The 25,983-nt window shown below is 47.0% G+C and overlaps 2 protein-coding genes across 10 annotated transcripts in view; both read left to right on the top strand.

Annotated features, from left to right (window-relative positions):
- mgaa (MAX dimerization protein MGA a) overlaps positions 1 to 11,640 on the top strand; it is a 47,179-nt gene extending 35,539 nt beyond the window's left edge. For 6 of the 7 annotated variants that reach the window (XM_061981715.2, XM_061981719.2, XM_061981720.2 and 3 more), the window contains 2 exons: positions 8,685 to 8,837; positions 10,887 to 11,640. In XM_061981715.2, the coding sequence (XP_061837699.2) occupies positions 8,685 to 8,837; positions 10,887 to 11,350 (617 nt within the window). In that variant the 3' untranslated portion in view covers positions 11,351 to 11,640. The remainder of the gene's footprint in view (positions 1 to 8,684; positions 8,838 to 10,886) is intronic. The other variant, XM_061981721.2, reaches the window with a different exon arrangement.
- Positions 11,641 to 13,312: 1,672 nt separating this feature from the next.
- On the top strand, positions 13,313 to 23,883 carry mapkbp1 (mitogen-activated protein kinase binding protein 1). 3 transcript variants are annotated; one of them, XM_061981729.2, is made up of 32 exons: positions 13,317 to 13,393; positions 13,472 to 13,689; positions 14,589 to 14,680; positions 15,601 to 15,663; positions 15,719 to 15,776; positions 15,842 to 16,012; positions 16,069 to 16,206; positions 16,267 to 16,449; positions 16,518 to 16,678; positions 16,747 to 16,936; positions 16,996 to 17,139; positions 17,202 to 17,374; positions 18,126 to 18,217; positions 18,291 to 18,416; positions 18,495 to 18,565; positions 18,704 to 18,825; positions 18,881 to 18,956; positions 19,015 to 19,126; positions 19,300 to 19,363; positions 19,463 to 19,588; positions 19,660 to 19,751; positions 19,817 to 19,854; positions 20,886 to 21,002; positions 21,089 to 21,184; positions 21,257 to 21,369; positions 21,854 to 21,978; positions 22,047 to 22,172; positions 22,237 to 22,318; positions 22,381 to 22,592; positions 22,670 to 23,206; positions 23,387 to 23,472; positions 23,534 to 23,883. In XM_061981729.2, exons 2-32 carry the CDS (start codon positions 13,588 to 13,590, stop codon positions 23,762 to 23,764), a joined length of 4,119 nt encoding a protein of 1,372 aa, XP_061837713.2. In that variant the 5' UTR covers positions 13,317 to 13,393; positions 13,472 to 13,587; the 3' UTR covers positions 23,765 to 23,883. The 3 variants fall into 3 exon arrangements, 2 of the variants coding, with proteins under 2 accessions (XP_061837712.2, XP_061837713.2); XR_009817503.2 differs by having other exon boundaries at positions 13,313 to 13,689; positions 22,670 to 23,298; positions 23,534 to 23,678; XM_061981728.2 differs by having other exon boundaries at positions 13,315 to 13,689.
- The last annotated feature ends 2,100 nt before the right edge of the window (positions 23,884 to 25,983 follow it).

The following is a 25,983-nucleotide window of genomic DNA, read 5'->3' on the forward strand; positions in this document are numbered from 1 at the left end:
AGGGTAAGAGGCCCCAACGGGCCAGGTCAACTTGGCCCCGCGGCCGCGACCCACAGAGGGCCTGTGGCCCCAAGGGGTCAGGCCAACTTGGCCCCGCGGCCACGATCCATAGAGGGCCAGAGGCCCCGAGGGGTCATGCCAACTTGGCCCCGATCCATAGAGGGTCAGAGGCCCCAAGGGGCCAGGCCAACTTGGCCCCGCGGCCACGATCCACAGAGGGCCAGAGGCTCTCAATCATTATTATCAAAGCTAATTCTCAAATTGGATCACACAACCTCACTCACATATTCTTTATCAATTATTAAAGGTTGTTTCTGAATTTTGATCACAGAACTTAATGCAAATATTCTTGATTGATTGGCAAAGCTCATTCTCAAATTTTGATTACACAACCTTACTCTGACAAATTATCATTATCAAAAAGCTCTATCTCGAATTTGGATCACAGAATCTCACTCAAGTATTCTTAGCTGTGCCCCTCCCCCATCGAGTCTTTCATAAACCGGTCTGTTCTTTTAGAATCTCCTCATTTGGTACTTTGAACTCGTGAGTGACTGCTCAAAATTTGGTTTCCTTTCCTTCAGTTCAGACTCAGAGATAATTTGAAATCATTCCACAAGAAGTTTAACGCGCACACACACACGACACACACACACTTGAGTTGAGCATTACTTGGAAATTCTTATATTTTCCATTTTGCTGTTATTATCAGCATCTTCCCATTTTGTCCTTTTCTTTCAAAAAAGTTTACAGTCTGACATTTGTCACTGCTGTCAGTTAATAACTTTTTGGTCTTTGACCCATTTTGTCATTTTCTCGATTCGATCGTCACTGACCACTCTCTCCTGTCTGGCAGACATCGTTGCTGCCATCATAGCCAGCAAGCTGCCTGCAGATAGCAACATTTTGGTGTCCTTTGTGAAAATATTTAGAAAGTAGACAAAAGTACACAAAGTTGTACAACTATTATCTTTATGATCTTTTTTTTGTTTGTTTGTTTCTCTGTTACTGTGTGTGGCCAATTAAGCGACTTTTGGCCATACCTGGCTGGTGACATTTAGCGACTTTCTGGTTGTTGTTAAAATTAATAATAGCAACAGTTCTCTTCATCTTAATGCAATTTATTGTGTCTGTCTCTCCACATTTTGCCATTAGGTACTTTGAGCTCTTGTTGGTCAGTCACTCTAAGGTACATTGTTGCTGCCATCATAGCTAGCAAGCTGCCTGCAGATAGCGACATTTTGGTGTCCTTTGAGAAATATTAAGAAAGAAGACAAAAGTACAAGACATTGTACGATTACTATCTTTTTAAAAATTATTTGTTTCACTGTCAGTGTGATTGAGCGACTTTACCGCTAGATTTCGCGTCTTTTGGCCATACCTGGCTAGCGACTGAAAACATCATTTAGCGACTTTTTGGTTGTGAAGATAAGTGGTAAAAGCAGATCTGCCTGTTGGTCTTCCCACATTTTGCCATTTGGTACTTTGCACTCTTGTTGGTCACTCCAAGGCATTTGTCCCTGCCTTCAGCTAGTCACTTGGCTCTTTTGGAATTTATTTCACTGTAATTGGCTCTCTCTTTCTCCTCAGTACAAATCAGTCTGTTCCCTTGCCATTCATCACTGACCACTCCGCTCTCCTGTCTGTCAGACATTGTTGCTGCATGCAGATAGCTTGGGGTCCTTAGTGAAAATATCAGAAGAGAAAAGTACACAATTATCTTAATCATCTTTTTTTATTCACTGTCAGTCCTTCAGTGAGTCCCAGTGTGTTGGCGATTAAGCAACGTTGGCATTCGATTTAGAGACTTTTGGCCATACATGACTGGCGACTCAAAACGTCATCTAGTGACTTTCGCTGTCTGAGTTTAGCATTGATTGGAAATCTGTTATCAGTTCTTATAGAAATCAGCTGATTTCTGCTTTTGACTGTTAATGCTAGATTGCTAGTTTTGAAAATTGCATCACTCACACACACACACACACACACACACACACACACACACACACACATAGTTGGTTAAGCTGTTGTGATAGGCAAAGAGCCAATGTGCACAGAAAGAAGGGAAATATGGATCATAAACGTCTAAGTGGAGGAGCTAGAAAAAAAATTCAGCAAGAAAAGAAAAAAAAGGAATCAGTTTTACTTGAGAGTGTTCCAAATATCTCCAGCTTCTTCAGTACAAAGACATCTGCTGAAAGCAATTCTATAAATGCTACTGCAAATTCAGCTAAGGTTAGCAATGCACCTGAGCTAGCATGTAGCTCCCAAGATCCTGAGACCACTACAAGTGTACGCACTGAACCAAATGCTTCGGATGCTAATGATTCAACCAACTCAGCAGTAGCCAGTTGCTCGGATGAATGTGAGGTCACTGCACCTCTGGACAGCATAGAAAATGAGTTGAATCTTTCTTCAACACCATCTACAGTGACAGCTCTCCCTAGTGATCCCGCTAAATGGGCTGATACCCTCACTGAGTCAATGAAGGAAGTTCTTATTCAAAGAGGTGCAAAATCATTTCACAACCGTCACAGCCATTATCCAGCTTCTGTGAGGAACAGTGGGCTAGGAGGCAAAACCCGATGCCTAAACAATGAACATTTTACTTCACACCTGCTCAATGGACAACGAGTACAAAGAGAGTGGATGATGTACTCTCCCTCTACTGGTAATGTTTACTGCTTTGCATGCAAACTGTTTTCCCCAAAAACGCATTCTTTTGTGACAGGCTATTGTGATTGGAAACACTCAGAAAGATTTGGTGAACATGAGCGAAGTGCTGAGCACATAACCTGCATGCAAGCAGTCTTGAACCGCGCCACAGGTGCCACAGTTGATGCAGACCTGTTCAAACAGTTTCAGGCAGAGAGCAGCTATTGGAGGCAGGTGTTACAAAGAGTTGTTGCAGTCATTAAATTCCTTGCAGAAAGGGGCCTTGCATTTAGGGGTAAAAATGAATCGTTAGGGTCTCCTCTCAATGGGAACTACCTTGGTATTCTGGAGGTCCTGGCTGAATTTGATCCCTTTCTAAAGGATCACATCAGAAAGTTTGGGCAGATGGGTCGAGGTAATACCTCATATCTGTCCTCCACCATTTGTGAGGAATTCATTGAATTGATGGGTGCAAAAACCAAACAGGCTATAGCAGATGAACTGCAAGCAAGCAAATACTACTCTATCATTGTGGATTCAACCCCAGATTTATCTCATGTGGACCAATTGACATTCATATTCCGTTTTGTTAGCAAAGAGGGCAGTGTTGTTGAACGCTTTGTGGGTTTTGAGCCCATTACTAGCCATACAGGTAAAAGTTTGGCTAACTGTGTCATGTCTGTGTTGGAAAATCTAGGGTAACTTAGAGCTGTCAAATTGCAGGGGGCAGGCTTATGATAATGCTAGCAACATGTCAGGGAGGTATAATGGGTTGCAGGCTCACTTAAAGAAAAGCAACCCATTAATACACTATATTCCATGTGCAGCTCACTCTTTGAATTTGGTGGGAGTCAACAGCATTGCCAGATGTGGAAATGAAGTCTCTAAGTATTTTGACTTGATTCAGTCTATTTACAACTTCACAACTGCATCCACACACCGATGGGACAGGGTATTTGGCAATTCCAACATAGATCTCACACTTAAAGCTTTATCCAACACGCGTTGGAGTTGCCGTGCAGAATCTACCAAAGCACTGTGGCAGAACTACAGTAAAATAAGAGCAGCACTACAGGGTATTTCCACTGATGACACAGAGAAACGAGACACACAAACTGAAGCTGACAGTCTAGTGCGGAAGCTGGATTCACTTGAGATAGCCTTCATGGCAGGCTTTTGGGACACTGTTCTGTCCAGATTTCAGGCCACAAGTCTGCAACTTCAAAAAGCAGACATGGACCTTGGTACAGCAGTTAGATTGCTGGAATCTCTGTGCACCTTTGTTCTCTCCCAAAGAGATCTATTTGATCATTTTGAGCAGAAAGCCTTAAACATGTTGGGTGGCACCCCATCTTACAGGGCTGAACGGACGAAGAAACGTAAAAAGTTTGCTGATGAATCAGCATCCCCAGATGTTGTGCTTGAGGGAAGGCAGCTGTTTCAAATAGAGACATTTATTGCCTCTATTGATCAACTGAGTTCAAGCCTTAATCACCGTCTGGAGGCCTACAAACATCTGAACAATTTGTTCAGTGTCCTTTTCTCTTTGGATACAGAGTCCAATGCTTCAGTCCTTCACAAGGCCAAGATTCTCACTGAATCATACTCATCTGACCTCAATGAAAGTCTTGGACAGGAGCTTATACAGTTCAAATCTTTTATACAGCTCAACAACACTGATGAGGAGAGGACCCCTTCAGGACTGCTCAAAACAATAATACATTTTGGACTACAGCCTACGTTTCCTAATACATACACTGCGCTACAGATTTTTCTCACTCTACCGGTCAGTAACTGTGAGGGAGAACGCTCATTCTCTCTTTTGTCAAGAGTCAAAAATGAGCTGCGCACAAGAATGACTCAGAAAAGATTAAATGCGTTATCTCTAATGGCAATTGAGAGTGAGCTGACAAGAGAGTTGGACTTCAATGATGTGGTGGATGATTTTGCGAAATTGAAAGCACGAAAGAAACCCCTTGCTTAAAGGTGCACTGTGTAAGATTTTTAGGTTGTTATTTCCAGAATTCACCCATTCACTAATGTTAGGCTACCTGTTTTCATGAATACTTACCACCACCATAAAATTCTAAGTATCCATTATGACTGGGAGAATTGCACTTTCGCCATTTCTGGGAACTGTCTGTCACCTGGATTCTGAAGATAGGATTGACTTTAGGCAGAAGCTTGGTGCTTTCTCTGGCAAACTGAACCTCAAGCTTCATTCTCTGCAGCTTTGCATTCTTGTTCAGACTTTCATCGACAAGGAACTTTTCAACTTCCCCACTATCGTGAAGGGGCCACCAAAAGATTTCAGTGTGTCCAGCATGTCTAGTCTCTTCTTCTCCTGTCTTTGAGCCATCTCTTGTTTCTCGTCAGCCCAACTCTCGAATTTTGCCTTCATGAGTTTACTCCAGTTGAGTTCAACCTCTCTTTTTGCTTGTGCTGCTGCCTTGAAACCTCTGAAGCTCCTGGCTCTTCTGTAAAATTATTGACCTATTGACTGCGTTCAGTGTGCCCAACTTCTTCAGTCTGTAGTCCACCTTGCCACATTGTCTCTCCATCCCAATGTTGTGCACAGGGGTGCCATCAATGTTACTAGCCTGTTCACTGACAGGGTCCATTGGGAAGGTCTCCTCATGCATCCCATAGTCCATCCTCTGCCTGGCCAGGACAGTCTTCAGATGGGGCAGCATGAGATCTGTCAGCTGCTTCACTTCATCCAAGTATTCGGCAGCCACGTCTGACACTGAGTTCAGGACATGTCCAGTGCCTGTCCAGCCACTATAGCATTCTTGCTGTCTACATCCAGATCCACCATGAAACTCTGTAGCACTTGCTCCATCGTCATATCGGCCTCCGCCAACCGCATCACTTTATTCATGGCACTGCTGAAGCCCAGTGTAGTGTGGGTGCCACAAAAGATCTGCCCTGCTGGTTTTTCCAAGTTGTTCATCTCTGCCAACAGCTTTGAAAAGCCTTTGTTGTGCTCTGTGCTGTCAGTCATATGTGCATCTACAAGTTTATAAACATCCTCCACATTGACTCCTCTGACCGACGCCAGTATTTCGAACCCCATATCCACTTGCATTTCTATGTCCTCAGTGGTCTCTCGGTGAATGGGTAAGACAGGCAGAGGAAATGGGCTATCTTGACCTGCATGCAGCCCTTGTACCATGAACTGGCCTACACCTTTCTTTGTGGTGCTCTCCGATGCATGTGTTATCATTTTACCTTTCTCCTTCTCCTCCTCAAGCTTTCCCACAAAATAGATACAGACTTTGAGCCTCAATTTGCTGCACAGCTGCCGTTATGCCAAAGTGTTTTCCTAAGATATTATTTTATTTTTAATGATAGAAGGGAGGAAAAGGGGGCAAAATTCATGTCCAATTTAGTTTTTTGGGTGGGGTGGGGGGTTTATTTCATGATAGGTACCAACTTCCAATACATAATATCTCTCAAATGACCCAATGCACCATCACTGAAGTGGGCGTAATCATTTTCCAAAATTTTTATTTTTAGGCCATTTATCCCCTCCCCCTACCTGTGTCTGTGTGAAACCTGTGCTTGTCTGTGTGGTATACCTAATAGTGTGTGTGCAGTATGTGCACTCTTCTGTACAGTACAGTGTGCATGTCTGTTCACAGTATACAGTATTTCTTGCATAGTGCGTGCGTGTGTGTGCGCGTGCACGCGCGGGGTTGAGGGGCCAAGACCATGTCAGGCCCAGGGGCCCAAAATTTCTTAATCCGCCCCTGAAAATGGGTGCATGTATAAGGAAGGTTTGAAGTTATAATGTTCCACCACAAGATGGGTGCATGTATAAGGAAGGTTTGAAGTTAGAATGTTCCACCACAAAATGGGTGCATGTATAAGGAAGGTTTGAAGTTAGAATGTTCCACCACAAGATGGGTGCATGTATAAGGAAGGTTTGAAGTTAGAATGTTCCACCACAAGATGGGTGCATGTATAAGGAAGGTAAGAAGTTATAATGTTCCACCACAAGATGGGTGCATGTATAAGGAAGGTATGAAGTTATAATATTCCGTAGGGTTTGAAGTTATAATGTTCCACCACAAAATGGGTGCATGTATAAGGAAGGTATGAAGTTATAATGTTCCACCACAAGATGGGTGCATGTATAAGGAAGGTTTGAAGTTAGAATGTTCCACCACAAAATGGGTGCATGTATAAGGAAGGTTTGAAGTTAGAATGTTCCACCACAAAATGGGTGCATGTATAAGGAAGGTTTGAAGTTATAATGTTCCACCACAAGATGGGTGCATGTATAAGGAAGGTAAGAAGTTATAATGCTCCACCACAAGATGGGTGCATGTATAAAGAAGGTTTGAAGTTAGAATGTTCCACCACAAAATGGGTGCATGTATAAGGAAGGTTTGAAGTTATAATGTTCCACCACAAGATGGGTGCATGTATAAGGAAGGTTTGAAGTTATAATGTTCCACCACAAGATGGGTGCATGTATAAGGAAGGTATGAAGTTATAATATTCCGTAGGGTTTGAAGTTATAATGTTCCACCACAAAATGGGTGCATGTATAAGGAAGGTATGAAGTTATAATGTTCCACCACAAGATGGGTGCATGTATAAGGAAGGTATGAAGTTATAATGTTCCACCACAAGATGGGTGCATGTTTAAGGAAGGTATGAAGTTATATTGTTCCACCACAAGATGGGTGCATGTATAAGGAAGGTATGAAGTTAGAATGTTCCACCACAAGATGGGTGCATGTATAAGGAAGGTTTGAAGTTATAATATTCTGGAAGGTTTGAGGTTATAATGTTCCACCACAAGATGGGTGCATGTATAAGAAGGTATGAAGTTAGAATGTTCCACCACAAGATGGGTGCATGTATAAGGAAGGTTTGAAGCTATAATGTTCCACCACAAGATGGGTGCATGTATAAGGAAGGTATGAAGTTATAATATTCTGGAAGGTTTGAAGTTATAATGTTCCACCACAAGATGGGTGCATGTATAAGGAAGGTATAAAGTTAGAATGTTCCACCACAAGATGGGTGCATGTATAAGGAAGGTATGAAGTTATATTGTTCCACCACAAGGGGGCGATGGTAGTGTCTAGGCATGATGGGATCCCTAACGTCATTTTGGAAGAAGATCCCATCAGCTAAAGTGCAGAAATGACAGATTGGTGTGGAGCAATTAAGCTCCACTCACTGGGAGTAGATAGGAAGAGGTACTTCAAAGTGTCATCATCATTGTTTATACCAAATAAGATGTGGTAATAACGGTTAGTGTTTGGTGGCCATTATGGCGTGCAAGTGTTCACCACCACCTGCCGTGTCACTTGGCCTACTATGTCTTTAGGAGGACTTCCTTAAATCTACACCCCTTTTTTCCACCAAACATTGGCCAAAAACCACGCCCACCACTTATAGCGTAGGAAACATGTGTTGATCTCTCGTTTTAATCGCCACTCTTTGGGTCAAAGTCCAGAGGAGGTGTTCCTTAAAGTACCACCCCTTTTTGTCACCCAAAAATGGAAGGCCAAAACCAAGATGGACGACCTTCCTGAGACTTTTATGTGTGCCGTCATGATAGACGTCTCTGTGGAGGAGGGGCTCGTGAGGGGGTAGAACCAATTTTGACATTTTATTTTGAGGACCACAAAAATGTTAAATTTTTGTCCATACGTGTGGCGCCTGACAACATGGAGACCTTTCCTGCAGGTGAACAATGTGTCCACACCTTTAGAAGAAAGGTGCATCACCTTCTGCTGCTTGGGCCCCAATAATAATAATAACAGTATTAATATTATTAATAATAACTATATTGATATCAATAACATTTAGAAAAATAATATTAATAATGTTAATAATTGCAGTTTCAATTATAATAGCAATGTTAATATTAATAACAATATTCATAATAATATGAATAATAACATTAATATTATTAACATTAATAATAATAATATTCATATTAATAATGATTATGAGGGACTATTTAGAAGCAAGTAGTTTAGTGAGTCACACCTTTGTGCTTCCAGGTCCAAATGAGCGCAAATCAGCCAGTCATAAGCTTCACCATGAACAAGCTCCTCCCACTCCTTGTCGGCCCGCCTCCTCACCCGAGCATCATGTCCCCGCTGCCTCCAACCAGCCCAACATCTTGTGTCGCAGCAAGAGCCTCCCCTCGCCCGGTGAGACCCGCATGATTTGTGTGGCGTGGTGTACCGTGGCATGGTGTTCCATGGCATGGTGTACCGTGGCATGGTTTGGCGTGGTGTGCTGTGGCATGGCGTACCGTACCATGGCATGGTGTACCGTACCATGGCATGGTGTACTGTGGCATGGTGTACCGTACCACGGCATGGTGTACTGTGGCATGGTGTACCGTACCACGGCATGGTGTACTGTGGCATGGTGTACCGTACCATGGCATGGTGTACCAAGGTGTAGCGTGCTCTGAAACACTGACACGCCTTCCTGCCTCAGGTGACGCCGCAGCCCGCCAGGCCAGCACACCAAACAACCCTCTGTTTGTGGTGGCCACAACGTTGCCAGGGCAACCGGTCCTAATACAGCTGGCAGGACACATGGTGTCTTCTCCAGCAGATATCACTCTTTTTAAGTCTTGTCTTTCAGGCACATTATTATTATTAGAATATCATCATTATTATTACAATATCATTATTATTTTTATTGCAATATCATCATTATTATTATTACAATATCATCATCATTATTTTTGTTATCATTAGAATACCATCATTATTATTACAATATCATCATTATTATTACAATATCATTATTATATCATTATTATTAGTTATAATTACAATATCATCATTATTACAATATCATCGTTATTATTAGTTATTATAAGCAGTAGAAAATGGATGGATGGATGCATTATTAATATTATATCATTATTATTATCAGAATATCAGCATTATTATTATTAGAATATCAACATCATTATTATCAGAATATCATCACAATTATGAGAATTGACTTGATGAGGCTTGGTGAGAATTGATGGTGAGACTTGACGAGAATTGATGCTGACTTGATGAGAATTGAATATGTGACTTGATGATGAGAATTGATGAGAATTTATCATGGGAATTTATGAGACTTGATGACAATGAATAATGAGACTTGATGGTGAGAACTAATAAGACTTGATGAGAATTAATGATGAGACTTGATGAGAATTGATGCTGATACTTGATGAGAATTTATAATGAGACTTGATGGTGAGACTTAATGACTTTTGTTGAGACTTGAGAGTTAATTATGAGATTTGATGACTCTTGATGAGACTTGGTGAAACTTGATATGGCTTGATGAGACTTGATGTGAGACTTGATAATAATGAGACTTAATGATGAGAATTGATAAGTGATGAGAATAATGACACTTGATGATGAGAATTGATGAGACATTGATGATGTAAGTTGATGATGAAAGTTGATTGAGAATTGATGGTGAGAAATGAGAATTGATAAGAATTGATGGTGAGACTCGATGAGACTTGATGATGAGAAATGAGAATTGATGAGACTTGGTAAGACTTGGTGATGAGACTTGATGAGAATTGATGTGACTTAATGATGAGAAATGAGAATTGATGATGACATTTGATGTGACTTGATGAGAAATGGGAATTGATGAGACCTGATGATGACACTTGATGTGACTTGATGAGACCTGATGATGAGACTTGATGAGAATTGATGTGACTTCATGAGAAATAATTGATGAGACTTGAGACCTGATGATGTGACTTGATGAGAAAGGATAATTGATGAGACTTGATGAGAAATGAGACTTGATGAGACTTGAAGAGACTAGATGTGACTTGTTGATGAGAAATGAGAATTGATTATAAGACTTGATGGTGAGAAATGAGAATTGATGTGACTTGATGAGAAATTATAATTGATGATGAGACTAGATGTGACTTGATGAGAAATGAGACTTGATGATGAGACTAGATGTGACTTGATGAGAGTTGATGAGAAATAAAAATTGATGAGACTTGATAAGACTAGATGTGACTTGATGAGAAATGAGAATTGATGATGTGACTTGATGAGAGTTGATGATGAGAAATGAGAATTGATGATGAGACTGAATGTGACTTGATGATGAGAAATGAGAATTGATGATGAGATAAATGAGAAACAACAGATAAATGAAGCGTGATGGCATCCAAAAGTCTAAATAACGTTTGTTGTTTCCAGCTGACCACTCAAACAGCCTCGTCTACTTGGCTCCTCCCACAAACAAGCTACAGCCGCACACAGCCGAGGCCCAGCCTCCCGTTTCCATGGTGCTGTCTCTTAGCTCTGCCGGATCCCACCCGATCTCGGACAGCAAGCAGGAAGTGGCGTACCAGAAGGACGGCGGCGAGAGCGTCAACGAGATCCCCTCGCTTGAGAGCACCGCCGCCACGGACCAAACCTCGACGGTTGCCTACGAGGAGGTGGGGCTAAATGGCCACATGGCGTCTGACGAGAGCCTCAAAGGAGCCGTGTTGACTCCTCCCCCACTGTTGCACATGAAGGTGGGTGGGGCAAAGATGGAGGGCCCTCCTAACACAGTGATGTCATCAGGGCCAGGGGCGGAGCCACGGGGGGATGGGGTGTCATGGCGGCCAATGCCCAGGTTGGTTCCTCTGGGACTGAAAGGAGCCCCGCCCACCTGATTGCGTCATCACAGCAATGAGAAGATGACATCATCACAGCAATGAGATGACAGACAGGTGAGATGATGGCATCATCACGCAGGTGAGATGATGGCATCATCACGCAGGTGAGATGACGGCATCACCACACAGGTGAGATGACGTCATCATCACAAAGGTGAGATGACGTCCGCACACAGGTGAGATGACGTCATCATCACACAGGTGAGATGTGCTGGTTAGTTTGTTCTAAAGTTTTATTTTTCTACCTTGTAAATAATTATTTAAATAAAGTCTTCATTTGCATCAAATGGTTAGTTTTTCTGCAAAAAAAATCAAGTCTGTGATTGGTTCTTGAAAGGTGAATCAAATGTGATCAATTAGTAATCAATCAATTATCACTTTCTCTCTTTTGATTTCTGTAAATGTGATTTATTGTCAATTCTTGGTATGAGAAATATTTTATTTTCTCAAGTTGTCCTGTCAAAAACATTATTGATTAGATGTTGAAACATTATTATTGATCAGATGCTGTGTGGAGTTTGCATGTTCTCCTCGTGACTGTGTAGGTTCTACTCTGGCTTCCTCCCACCTCCAAAGACATGCACCTGTGGATAGGCTCCTCCCACTTCCAAAGACATGCACCTGTGGATAGGCTCCTCCCACCTTCAAAGCCATGCACCTGGGGATAGGTTGATAGACAACATTCACACACTAGGGCCCATTTAGTGATGAGGTGGTGACTTGTCCAGGGTGTATTCCGCCTTCCTTGTCCAGGGTGTACCCCGTCATTCCTTGTCCAGGGCGTACCCCGCCTTCCTTGTGCAGGGTGTACCCCGTCTTCCTTGGTCTTCCTTGTGCAGGGTGTACGCCGTCTTCCTTGGCCTTTCTTGTCCAGGGTGTACCCTGTCTTCCTTGGCCTTTCTTGTCCAGGGTGTACCCCGCCTTCTGCCCGAATGCAGCTGGGATAGGCTCCAGCACCCCCGCGACCCCGAAAGGGACACGCAATAGAAGATGGATGGATGGATGTTGAAATAATATTATTGATCAGATGTTGGACAAGAGACCAGCAGGTGGCAGCACTACATACAACAGACCAACAGGAGGCAGCACTACATACAGCAGACCAGCAGGTGGCAGCACTACATACAGCAGACCAGCAGGTGGCAGCACTACATACAGCAGGTGGCAACACTACACACAACAGACCAGCAGGTGGCAGCACTACATACAAGAGACCAGCAGGTGGCAGCACTACATACAAAAGATAATGTTTTCAACTTTAACTTTAGCAATACAACAATAACATGCATGCAGCCTCCTAACTCCTATACTGCTACTGAACAAAGATGTGATGCTAACAAAATGCTAGCTCAACGTGAAGGATAAGCTGCTAACGGTTCAAGTTGTCATCACACAGATAAAACACACATTTTTGCATTTTGGATGAACATAAATTGTAAACAGCACAAAATACAATTTTATGGCAATATTTTAATGACTATCAACCAGTTTGTGTATGTTTTAAAATCTAGCATGTATAATAAAAATCGAAAAACGGCCCAAATTGTGTTTTTTGATTTGCGTTTCAGAATTGGAAATAGAATGAACGGAAGGTACACGGACCAGTATCAAATATAAAAAGATAGACTTTCATTTTTATAAATAAAGTATCAAACATAAACGGTAGACTTTATTTTTTATAAATAAAGTACCAAATATAAAAGGTAAACTTTCATTTTTTAAATAAAGTATCAAATATAAAAGGTAAACTTTTCTTTGGATAGTAAAGCTGAATTTATTATTCCTCTTGTTGCTGTCGTGAGAACCTGAATAAAACAGGAAGTCGTTCGTCCCGTCAGCAAAGTAAAAGTGCAGAGTGTAATTGCAAATATTTATTTGAGACGAACACAAACAGGAAGTTACATATTAACCCGCAATGGAGAGAGGAGTGGACTTCAGAGCGAACCGACAACACAAACGTCACGACAAAGATCGTCCCAGTGCTAACTGTGACTTTACTTTGAAAGTCCCTGCCGGAAACGCGGGTGTCGTGGCCGCAGGGTAACCGAGACACTGCTTCTTCTGCTCCTTCTTCTTCTTCTCCTTCTTCTCCCAGCTAACCACCATGCGGACCCGCAGCCAACGACCGGAAGCGCTCTACCACACGTGCTGACGCCGCCGGTTCGGCTGAGCTGACGGCGGTTGGGCCGCAGTCGTCATGCGGGAGAAGGCTGCTCGCTAGCCGGGGAGCTAAGATGAGCACCGACGGAAGTGGCGCGATCAGCCGCCGCATCAAGAACCTGTCAATCAAGCTGAGGGGGCGGGGCCGAGACGCGCGTCAGCAGCTGGACGCCAAGGTGTGTCTGATTGTTTATTGTGTGCGTGCGCGCGCAGCTCAGGTGTGATAGGTAGCAAGGAGGCTAAACCTAACTGCTCACGTGACCAACAAGTCGTGGCATAGTCAACAATGATGACGTCATAGTTGATGTTGTGCTGACAACCAAGAGTACTTTCACAGCCGACAATGCTAACAACACGGCCGCACCTTCAACTCCTGCCTCGTCGATATCATTTCATTGTGAGACTCTTTGACATCAGCGATGCTAAAAGGACTATCTAATGCTAACTCGACCGCTATCAGCTAATAGTAGCGGTCACTCAATGCTAAGTGGAGAGCAACTCTCTTGATGCACTTCACCTTCAACCCCTGCCTCGTCGATAACGCATCGTTGTGAGACTCTGACGTGAGCGATGCTAAAAGATGAGAGATAGCAGGACAACTGAGAGCTAACTACACCGCTATCAGCTAATAGTATCCGATAAGGACGACAAGCAAGCAGAGGAACTTCCCTGAGATGGTTTCTCAGTTTGTGCAGAAATTCTTTGATTATGCAAAGCAGTTGTTGCTGGTCTCAGATGACCATGGAGGTGCACCTGCTGGATGTGGAGGTCCTGGGCTGGTGTGTTTACATGTGGTCTGCGGTTGTGAGGCCGGTTGGATGTACTGCCAAATCCTCTGAAAGGCCTTATGGTAGAGAAATGAACATTCAACAGCTGTGGTGGACATTCCTGCAGTCTGCACGCTCCCTCAGAACCTGGGACACCTGTGGCATCGTGCACACCTGTGCAACAATCCTGCTGTGTAATCAGCACCACCTGTGATCATGACTAGAAGCTAACCAGGACACGTGACATTTGTGACCATTGTGATGGAATGTTGGGAGCTGTCTTACAGGATTGGACTTCTCCCCTGCAGGTGACCCTGGAAAAGGTCCTGGGCATCACAGCACCTGGCAACCGAGCGCTGTCATGTGACCCTCGGACTGGACTATTGGCGTATCCCGCGGGGTGAGAAACTTGCATGCCATGTGACTTTTGTGGCAACATCTTTATCAATAACATTGATTGGTGGATCTATCAGAGGCCAGCCCCCGTAGACGGGTGAACTCTGGGGTCCGGTGCTGTGGTTGGCCAACAACCCAGGGCCATGTTTGATCGTTCAGTCTCAACTTGTACCCTAGACCTGTACCCTGGACAAGACTCACATTCACCTCAACTAGCCCCTCTGTCTCTGGAACCAAAGTCCTCCAGAGTAAAGTTGGCTATGGTTGAACTTCTTTTGATACGGTGCCACTTCTCAAACTGTGCCTGAAGTCCAGTTGCATATTCCCTAGGAATGACTCCTATTTTGTACCAGTCCAGAGATGTTAGCTCCTAAAGTGTCCTCTAACGTGTTAGCTTGTGAAACCTGTTAGCTTGTAACGTGTCCTCAAACTTGTTAACTTGTACACAGGTTAGCTTGTAAAGGGGCATTAAACTTGTTAACTTGTAAAACTTGTTAGCTTGTAAAACATGCTAGATTGTAAAGTGTCCTAAAACGTGTTAGCTTGTAAACATGTTAGCTTGTAAAACATGCCAGCTTGTAACACATGCTAGCTTGTAAAGAGGCATTAAACTTGTTAACTTGTTAGCTTGTAAAACATGCTAGCTTGTAAAACATGCTAGCTTGTAACACATGCTAGCTTGTAAAGTGTCCTAAAACATGTTAGCTTGTAAAACATGCTAGCTTGTAAAGTGTCCTAAAACATGCTAGCTTGTAAAACATGTTAGCTTGTAAAACATGCTAGCTTGTAAAGTGTCCTAAAACATGTTAGCTTGTAAAACATGCTAGCTTGTAAAGGGGCATTAAACCTGTTAGCTTGTAAAACATGTCAGCTTTTTGGGTGAGAACCAGTTGGACTCAATGAAAGGAGGGTCCTTGTGCACAGGTGTGTGGTGGTCCTGCTGCATCCTCGCAAGAACAAACAATTCCACATTTTCAACACGTGGAGGTAAGTCTATGGTGTGTCCCGCCGTTGCCACGGTTACCGACGTGTCGGCCCGCAGGAAGACCATCACCACGCTGGCGTTCTCCCCGGACGGCAAGCACGTGGTCACCGGCGAGGTGAGTGGCGTGATGTGTCCCCGTCCCCGTTTTTAGGCCCTCATGTGACACGTGGCGGTCCTCAGAGCGGCCACTTGCCAGCGGTGCGCGTGTGGGAGGTGGCGAGCGGTGCCCAGGTCACCAAGCTCCAGGAGCACAAATATGGCGTGGCCTGCGTGACCTTCTCCCCCAACGGCAAATATATCATCAGCGTGGGATACCAGCACGACATGATGGTCCACGTGTGGAACTGGAAGGTATCTGGCTCACATCACCTGTAGCCCAAGGTGTCTGACTTCCTGTGTGTGTGCAGAAAGACGTGGTGGTGGCCGCCAACAAGGTGTCCAGTAAGGTGACGGCCGTCTCCTTCTCACACGACAGCTCCTACTTTGTGACGGCAGGAAACCGTCACCTCAAGTTCTGGTACCTGGACCACAGTAAGACGTCCAAGGTGAGTCACGTCCGTGTCCGACAGGAAGTCACGTGACCATGTGAGCTTCCCCACACGTAGGTGAATGCCACCGTGCCTCTGCTGGGGCGTTCAGGGCTGCTGGGAGAACTCAGGAACAACTTCTTCTGTGACGTGGGCTGTGGGCGGGGCCAGCAGGCGTCCTTCACCTTCTGCATCACTACCTCGGGTCTGCTGGTCCAGTTCGACCAGCGCCGCCTGCTGGACAAGTGGGTGGAGCTCCGGGTGGGTCCCCTGTCCAAAGTGGATGAAGTTGTGTGAGGTTGTGTGACGCGGTACTGGTGCTTGTGTAGGCGGCACAGGCCACCTGTTTGTGCGTCACGGACCAGCTGATCTTCTGCGGCTGCTCCGACGGCGCCGTGCGCGCCTTCAGCCCCCTGACGCTGCACTTCATCTGCACTTTGCCCCGCCCACACTTCCTGGGCGTGGACGTTGCCGCAATGACCGACATCAGGTAACCCGCTCAGCCGTCCCACGGGGGAGGGACCTTGTCCCTCCGAGCTCATCCCGCTCTCCCCCCAGTCAGCTTTTCTCCTGCAGAGCGGATGCACGCTATCCCGACACGGTGGCCGTGACCTACGACCCCAGCAACCACTGGCTGTCGTGCATCTACAACGACCACAGCGTCTATGTGTGGGACGTGGGAGACCTCCGGCGGGTGGGCAAACTCTACTCGGCGCTCTACCACGCCTCGTGTGTGTGGAGTCTAGAGGTAAGGGTCTAAGGTCTTTGAGACCGCTGATGACTAGCACGTCCCCATCTGGCCTACAGGTGTTTCCCCAGGAGGGCGGGGTCACAGGAGCAGAAAAGCTGGTCTTGGCCCCGGGCTGCTTCCTGTCCTGCTCCTCGGACAACACCATCCGTGTGTGGACCGTAGACGGGCGCCACTCCATGCAGGCCAACATTTTGAGCCATGTAGGAACACGCACGTGCACGTGCACCAGTCTGCAAGTAACTCTGACCTCCGACCCCCTCAGGATCTACACACTGTCATCTATGTGGACACCAATGCGGCCAGCCTTCTGGACACGGACAGTGTCTCAGTCGCTGAGGGCCCACAGTGCGAGCAGAATCGCGGGGGAATCAGGACCTTGCGGATCAGTCCTGATGGGCGCCACCTGGCATCAGGAGATCGCATGGGTGTCCTCAGGTCTGTGACCACACCCCATAAAGAAGCAGGAAGTTCATCTTGTCATCTAATGTCTGTGTCTATACCTGTGTCCGTGTCCACGCCTGTGTTTGGTGTGGGTGTGTAACTACCTGTGTCTGTGCCTCTCCTTGGTGCACCTGTGTCTATACCTGTGTCCATGCCTGTGTCTGTGTGTGTCTCTGCCTCTACCTGGTGCACTTGTGTCCATGCATGTGTCTGGTGTGGGTGTGTAACTACCTGTGCCTGTGTGTGTCTGTGCGCCTGTGTCTATGCGTGTGTCTGTGCCTGTACATGGTGTGCCTGTGTCTATGCATGTGTCTGTGCCTGTACATGGTGTGCCTGTGTCTATGCGTGTGTCTGTGCCTCTACCTCTGCCTGTACATGGTGTGCCTGTGTCTATGCGTGTGTCTGTGCCACTACCTCTGCCTGTACATGGTGTGCCTGTGTCTTTGCCTCGTGTGGGTGTGTACCTGCCTGTGCGCTGTGTCTATGCGTGTGCCTCTGTCTGTACCTGTGCCTGTTACTGCGTGTCTGCCTATGCCTGTACCTCTACCTATGTCTGTACCTCTACCAATGCCTGCACCTCTACCTGTGCCTGTACCTCTACCTGTGCCTGTACCTATACCTCTACCTGTGCCGGGTGTGCCTCTACCTGTGTCGGGTGTCCCTCAACCTGTGCCGGGTGTGCCTGTACCTCTGCCTATGCCTGTACCTGTGCCTCTACTTGTGCCTGGGGCCATGCCCGTGTCAGGGTCCTGGACCTGCACGCCATGGAGGAGATCGTCAACGTTCAGGCGCATGACTCTGAGATTCTTAGTCTGGACTTCTCCCAGGCGGACACAGGTGAGTGTCAAGTGACCAAATCCAAGCCTGCGATTGGCCGATAGTAACCGTGTCACATGACCGCACCTGTCAGGCGTCAACTTTTTGGCCACGGCCGGTCGAGATCGCCTCATCCACGTGTTGGACGCGGCGGCGGACTACCGTCTGGTCCAAACGCTGGACGAACACTCCTCGTCCATCACCGCCGTCAGATTCGCCGGTCGGTGACTTCTGACCCTGCCAGCAGCCTCTCCTGTGTAAAGCGTGACATCATCACTTCCTGCTTCCTGCCTTGCAGCCAACGGGGGCAAAGTGCGACTGATCAGCTGCGGCGCGGACAAGAGCGTCTACTTCCGCAGCGGCCAGCAGGTGTGGTCCTCCCGCCAAGTTAGCACTTCCTGTTGCTAACCTTGTACTCCCCGGCCAAGTTAGCACTTTCTGTTGCTAACCTTGTACTCCCCGGCCAAGTTAGCATTTCCTGTTGCTAACCTTGGACTCCCCACGCAGACGGACCAAGGTCTGGAGTTCGCTCGGACGCACCACGTGGCGAGGAAGACCACGCTCTACGACATGGATGTGGAGCCCACCAGGAAATATGCCGCCATTGGCTGCCAGGACCGCAGCATCAGGTGAGACTCCGCCCCCTCTCTGAAGACCATGAGGATGAGGATGTCCGTCTTGCAGGATCTTCAACATCAGCAACAGCAAACAGAAGAAGATCTTCAAAGGCTCTCAGGGAGAAGATGGAACGCTCATCAAGGTGTGGCCTGTTGACATGGTAACAAACCAGGAAGTCTCATTCTCCGCCTCCTCTGCAGGTCACCATCGACCCCTCGGGTCTCTACATCGCCACTTCCTGTTCCGACAAGAGCATCAACATCTTCGACTTGTACTCCGGCCAGTCTGTGGCCACCGTCTTTGGACACTCGGGTGAGGCGCGCGCGCGTGTGTGTGTGTGTGTGTGTGTGTGTGTGTGTGTGTGTGTGTGTGTGTGTGTGTGTGTGTGTGTGTGTGTGTGTGTGTGTGTGTGTGTGTGTTTGGACACTCGGGTGGGTCCTGTGTGTGTGTTTTAACAGTCTGCTCTTTGTGTGTGTGTGTGTCAGAGGTGGTGACTGGCTTGAAGTTCAGCAACGACTGCACACGCCTCATCAGTGTGTCAGGAGACAGGTACGCTACACTGACCCTCATGTGGTCACACACCATGAGTCACACTTGTGTGTGTATGTGTGCGTGTGTGTGCATACATGTGTGTGTGTGTGTGTGTAGCTGCATCTTCGTGTGGCGTCTGAGCCCACAGATGACGCTGAAGATGCAGCAGCGGCTGGCTGACCTAAGACCCTCCCTCTCGGGTGGCGTGTCCCACAATGCACCTCAGCGGGCGGCAAGGTTCAGGTGAGGTAGATTACCGCCTGTGTGGTTCCCATGTAAACGGCGGATGACGTCATACGCTGTTGGCCCCGCAGGGAGGCGGAGTGTCCCCCCCATGCCATGTCTTCTGACAGCGAGGAGGAGGAGGAGGAGCCAGCGGGTCTCAGCAGGGTGGAGGAGGACGCAGGTGTGTTGCCATAGCAACGTGGAAAACAGTTGAAAGTTGAGGCAGTAACGGAACTTTGCTTGCAGCTGACACGTCACATGACAGGAAGTCAGGCTGCATGATGGTGAGTGACTTTTAACCCCACCAGTGCTATATTGACAGTATCTTTTTGTTAGCTTGTGGTGTTGTATATTGTTAGCATCTTTTTGTTAGCTTGTGGTGTTTTATATTGTTAGCATCTTTTTGTTAGCTTGTGGTGTTTTATATTGTTAGCATCTTTTTGTTAGCTTGTGGTGTTTTATATTGTTAGCATCTTTTTGTTAGCTTGTGGTGTTTTGTATTGTTAGCATATTTTTGTTAGCTTGTGGTGTTTTCTATTGTTAGCATCTTTTTGTTAGCTTGTGGTGTTTTATATTGTTAGCATATTTTTGTTAGCTTGTGGTGTTATATATTGTCAGCATCTTTTTGTTAGCTTGTGGTGTTATATATTCTTAGCATCTTTTGGTTAGCTTGTGGTGTTTTCTATTGTTAGCATCTTTTTGTTAGCTTGTGTTTTTTTTATAGTGTTAGCATCTTTTTGTTAGCTTGTGGTGTTTTATATTGTTAGCATCTTTTTGTTAGCTTGTGGTGTTATATATTGTTAGCATATTTTTGTTAGCTTGTGTTGTTTTATATTGTTAGCATATTTTTGGTAGCTTGTGGTGTTATATATTGTCAGCATCTTTTTGTTAGCTTGTGGTGTTATATATTGTTAGCATCTTTTTGTTAGCTTGAGGTGTTTTATATTGTTAGCATCTTTTTGTTAGCTTGTGGTGTTTTATATTGTTAGCGTCTTTTTGTTAGTTTGCAGTTTTAATATTGTTAGCATCTTTTTGTTAGCTTGTGGTGTTATATATTGTTAGCATCTTTTTGTTAGCTTGTGGTGTTTTATATTGTTAGCATCTTTTTGTTAGCTTGCGGTGTTTTATATTGTTAGCACCTTTTTGTTAGCTTGAGGTGTTTTATATTGTTAGCATCTTTTTGTTAGCTTGTCGTGTTTTATATTGTTAGCATCTTTTTGTTAGCTTGTGGTGTTTTCTATTGTTAGCATATTTTTGTTAGTTTGCTGTTTTAATATTGTTAGCATCTTTTTGTTAGCTTGCTATGTTTTTTCAGCCTCCTTCACAAGGACAACTCCCTCGGCGCCGCTGGTCCAGGAAGTCGGACGGCGCCAGCGATGTTCTGACAGTGAAGTCCATGTTGGACCTGAGACAACTGGACGCGGAGGCCGAGGTTGCGTCACACACTTCCATCCATCCATCCATACTTGCCAAAAAGGATTTCCTTAGTGAAATGTCCATCTGTCCCTCCTAATGAAGACGCTCTGCAGAGACGGCAGCCCGATGGGGACCTGGGTCTCAGGGGCGGGGCTTCACAAGACCAATCAGCTGAAAGGAAGTAGCATCAGTTTGCAGGTCAGTGGCTGAAACCGGTAACCCTGGTTCTGATTGGACCTTCAAGTTCTGACCCTGGTTCCACCCGCTCAGGTGGAGCATGTGGACGTAAGGACCAATCACAGACCGGACTTCATGTCCAAACAGAGCCCAGAGAAGGAAGAGACAGTGTTGTTTCCCGACCAGTGGGAGGAGAGCGTGAACAGGTAGACCGCCGTCCTCATGTCCTCCCGCCTGTCATGGCCATTACACGCTAGACTAAGTCCTCATGTCCTCCCGCCTGTCATGGCCATTACACGCTAGACTAAGTCCTCAGGTCCTCCCGCCTGTCATGGCCATTACACGCTAGACTAAGTCCTCATGTCCTCCCGCCTGTCATGGCCATTACACGCTAGACTAAGTCCTCAGGTCCTCCCGCCTGTCATGGCCATTGCACGCTAGACTAAGTCCTCAGTCCTCCCGCCTGTCATGGCCATTACACGCTTGACTAAGTCCTCATGTCCTCCCGCCTGTCATGGCCATTACACGCTAGACTAAGTCCTCATGTCCTCCCGCCTGTCATGGCCATTACACGCTAGACTAAGTCCTCAGGTCCTCCCGCCGGTCATGGCCATCACATGCTAGACTAAGTCCTCATGTCCTCCCGCCTGTCCTGGCCATTACACGCTAGACTAAGTCTGCTTTTTGCAGTGACTTTGAGGTGAAGGGGACGTGTAGTGTAGCTGCGGCTGGACAGCGGGACAAACCGAGTCCAGACAGTGGCTGCTCGCTAAGATTCAATTCCAGAACCTCAAGTCCATACCCGGGAGCAGAAGGTGTGGCCTCAGATCAGGACGTTGGCCCAGTACAGGTAAGTCAAGAAGTCTGTTTTGTCTCTCGTCAGACTCGGAACAGCTCAGTGAGGACGGCGACTCGCTGGACGATGAGGTGGACGCTGGACTCGTCCCTCAGACTCCGGACCAGGAAGCCTTCCTGAAGAAACACTTTGTCACGCTGGCCGACGTCGCAGGTGACGGGCGACTCTGCTCCGAGTCCAAAGGTGCACGTGACACATGTGTCTATTGTTTTGGCAGACGGACCGAGCAGAACCGCTCACAGCTCCAATGAAAGCCTCAGCATTTCGTCCAAGTTCCTCTCCCAGAACTCTGCTGCAAGGTACGAGCCGACCTCCTTTGGTTCTCCTTTCATTTGTGCTCCTGTCGGGTTCTGTTCCTCAGTCGGGCCGTACCTTGGTCTCAGACCGGGTCGGAAGCCAGGGAGAAGAAGTCCCGTCCTCTGGTCTCTGAGGTCCATCCTTTGAGGGACCAGAACAAGGACCAGAGTCAAAAGGAAAGTCGTCTTCTGGAGGATGAGGTGCAGGACCTCCACAGCAAGAAGGTGGTGGAGTCCAGAAAGGAAGTGGGCGTAGTCTTCCAGTCGGTGGAGCCAGGTAGCACCAGAACACACCCGCAGGCCCAAAGTGACGAATTGTGTTGTTTGTGTGTAAAAGGACTGGCTCTTTTTCAGACTGTGTCTCACCTTTGCCCTCTGGTCTGTGTGGAGGCGTGTCTCTTCAACGTCCCACTAGCCTCCCATCTGGCCCCCGCCGCCACTTCGCCTCTTCTCCCCACCAGGAAAGTGTTGCCATGACCACGCTCAGGAAGCCCTCCCCATGGGCAGGGGGGTCCCGCTCCTACATGAGCCCCACCACCAGCTCCATGGCCAAGATGTCCCGCTCCGTCTCGCTGGGCGACGCCCTGGACCGGGCCTCCTTGGACCCTTCGGTGGGGGCGACGGGGGCCGGGTTCTCCTGTCTGATTACCCCTCAAGCCACGCTCCCACAAGCGGCCCCCGCTCCAGTTCTAGTCAGCTGTCCTTTTTCCTCCCCGAGTTGGCAGGGAAACCAGCCCACCCCGCCCCCTCGCTTCCTCCACGCCCGTTTGCCAGCGGCGCCACTTCCCGACAAACCTTCCATCAAGACCGCCCCCACTGGGCCCCCTCTCGTCCCTGGCCCCACCCTGCTGGAGGAGGTTGGCGGCGGCACGAAGCCAAAGGACGACGCAGGTTTGGAACGTTCTACTTTTCCTCATCCCTTCATCCTGTCATCTTTCCGTCTGGCCTTCATCATTCCTCTTCTTCCTCTCTGTCACCGGCCGGTGAGACTCCTCCCCGTTTACCTTTCCGCCCTACCCACCTGTCACATGACCCGTGCGTATGGTCTGTTTGACTCCCCTCTCGCTGCAGACCGGCCAATGAGCGCGGAGGAGTGCCAGGCGCTGACCAATGAGCTGCTGAGCTGCTTCAAGCGAGCCACACACCTGTACAGGAAGGTACGCCCCTCAACTTCCTGTCCTGCTTTCTCAGCCACAATGACCACCTTGCTTCTCGCAGATGAGCGCCTCCTGTTCCGAAGACTCCACCCCCGAGCATAGTCACATGACGCAGCACCTATCAGAGGCCCTTCAGGCCATGAGGGCGGAGCTTGAGTCTCTGCCGCTGAGGTCCGGAGGGGGGCTTTTGGAGGCGGCGGGCCAAGAACGGACGGCGGCGCTGCTGGAGGAGTACTCGCTTCTGCTGCTTCAAGCGGTCAACAGGAAGCTCCGCCCCCTGGAGGACACCTAGACCCGCACCTTTTACACCTAACTTCCTGTGTGAAGAAGGCGCAAAAAACACTGTCTGCCGTTTGAACAAACTTAGGTGGAAACCGTTTTGAAATAAATGTGCTGCTTCCTGTTTACAAAGATTGTGTATTTGCAGGCACACACCTGCGCATGTTGAGGGTGATGGTGATGTCATCGCACACGTACAATTCTCAATTATTTACCAGTAACTCCACAAAAAGTAGGAGTATAACCTCCGTAGCCGCCATGTTTTGAAAGACGTCCAGGTTCAGACAAGAGCAATGATTGGTGTTAGCCCCGCCCACTGTCTTTAATATAATAGGAGTCACACGCTAGCACCACCTGCAGGGAGAGGCTTAGGGTGATCCAAAGTGTCTTTGGGGTAAATATAATTGAATGATTGAGGTGGTGCCTCACACCTACTGACCTGACATCCATGGATGGTGGACATGTCATGCAGGTAATCAGCTGCAGGTGTGGCACACCAACTTTTCACTGGAGTTACCCAAAAGGTGTCCTTGACACCCACCAAAAGTTTACTCAATACATCCAGTCGACGGTTTCCTTCTTCCTTGTCTTTTCCAGAAGATGGAGGTTTTGACTTGTGTGGTGACTGTCCTTCTGAAGTCACACTTGGGTGTGGTAGATCTTAACGATATCGTCTAGTTTGAGACCTTGGGTGTGGTAGATCTTAACGATATCGTCCAGTTTGAGACCTTGGGGGTGGATCTTAACAATATTGTCCAGTTTGAGACCTTGGGTGTGGTAGATCTTAACGATATCGTCCAGTTTGAGACCTTGGGTGTGATAGATCTTAACGATATCGTCCAGTTTGAGACCTTGGGTGTGGTAGATCTTAATGATATCGTCCAGTTTGAGACCTTGGGGGTAGATCTTAACAATATTGTCCAGTTTGAGACTTTGGGTGTGGTAGATCTTAACGATATCGTCCAGTTTGAGACCTTGGGTGTGGTAGATCTTAACGATATCGTCCAGTTTGAGACCTTGGGTGTGGTAGATCTTAATGATATCGTCCAGTTTGAGACTTTGGGTGTGGTAGATCTTAACGATATCGTCCAGTTTGAGACCTTGGGTGTGGTAGATCTTAACGATATCATCCAGTTTGAGACCGTGGGTGTGGTAGATCTTAACGATATCGCCCAGTTTGAGACTATGGGCACTGTGGTAGATCTTAACGATATCGTCCAGTTTGAGACCTTGGGTGTGGTAGATCTTAACGATGTCGTCCAGTTTGAGACCTTTGGTGTGGTACGTCTTAAAGATATCGTCCAGTTGGGTGAGCTTGGCGGGGAGATGTGACTTTCGTGAGGGAACCAAGTCTTTTGAACATCCATCCATCCATCCATCCATCCATTTTCTACCGCTTATTCCCTTTTGGGGTCGCGGGTGGCGCTGGAGCCTATCTCAGCTACAATCGGGCGGGAGGCGGGGTACACCCTGGACATGTCGCCACCTCAATGACAACCAATTGGCAGTTGCGAGTCATTTGTCTGAGAGCCTGTTGACACTGCAGTTTGTTCAGCAAGTCCTACCACATGAGGACCATAATAGATTTTATTCAGAAGATTTTGATGCAAGTCTTGTACTTGCAGCAGACTGGAAGTTCCTGCAGAAGATAACCTGGACAGTGGAGAAGATCATTGGCCACCCTCTGCCTTCCCTAAAGGACATTGCTCAATCTCGCTGCCTCGGCACAGCAAAGACAATCTGACTAGACACCTCTCACCCTGGTCAGCACATGTTCAACCTGCTGCCATCAGACATCGCACATCCTGGTCAGCACTTGTTTAACCTGCTGCCATCAGACATATCTAACCCTGGTCAGCACTTGTTCAACCTGCTGCCATCAGACATCTCTCACCCTGGTCAGCACTTGTTCAACCTGCTGCCATCAGACATATCTAACCCTGGTCAGCACTTGTTCAACCTGCTGCCATCAGACATCGCTCACCCTGGTCAGCACTTTTCAACCTGCTGCCATCAGACATTGCACATCCTGGTCAGCACTTGTTCAACCTGCTGCCATCAGACATATCTAACCCTAGTCAGAACTTGTTCAACCTGCTGCCATCAGACATCGCTCACCCTGGTCAGCACTTTTCAACCTGCTGCCATCAGACATATCTCACCCTGGTCAGCACTTGTTCAACCTGCTGCCATCAGACATCACTCACCCTGGTCAGCACTTTTCAACCTGCT

The sequence above is a fragment of the Nerophis lumbriciformis genome, linkage group LG24, assembly GCF_033978685.3.
Source record: "Nerophis lumbriciformis linkage group LG24, RoL_Nlum_v2.1, whole genome shotgun sequence".
Classification (NCBI taxonomy): domain Eukaryota; kingdom Metazoa; phylum Chordata; class Actinopteri; order Syngnathiformes; family Syngnathidae; genus Nerophis; species Nerophis lumbriciformis.

Bases quoted from the DNA above. Each gene is read 5' to 3' on its own strand.
- mapkbp1 (XM_061981728.2), top strand. From the start codon at position 13,588: ATGAGCACCGACGGAAGTGGCGCGATCAGCCGCCGCATCAAGAACCTG. The intron at 17,140-17,201 runs GTAGGAACACGC...CGACCCCCTCAG, and splicing joins AGGCCAACATTTTGAGCCAT to GATCTACACACTGTCATCTA. The intron at 22,593-22,669 runs GTAGCACCAGAA...GCTCTTTTTCAG, and splicing joins CTTCCAGTCGGTGGAGCCAG to ACTGTGTCTCACCTTTGCCC.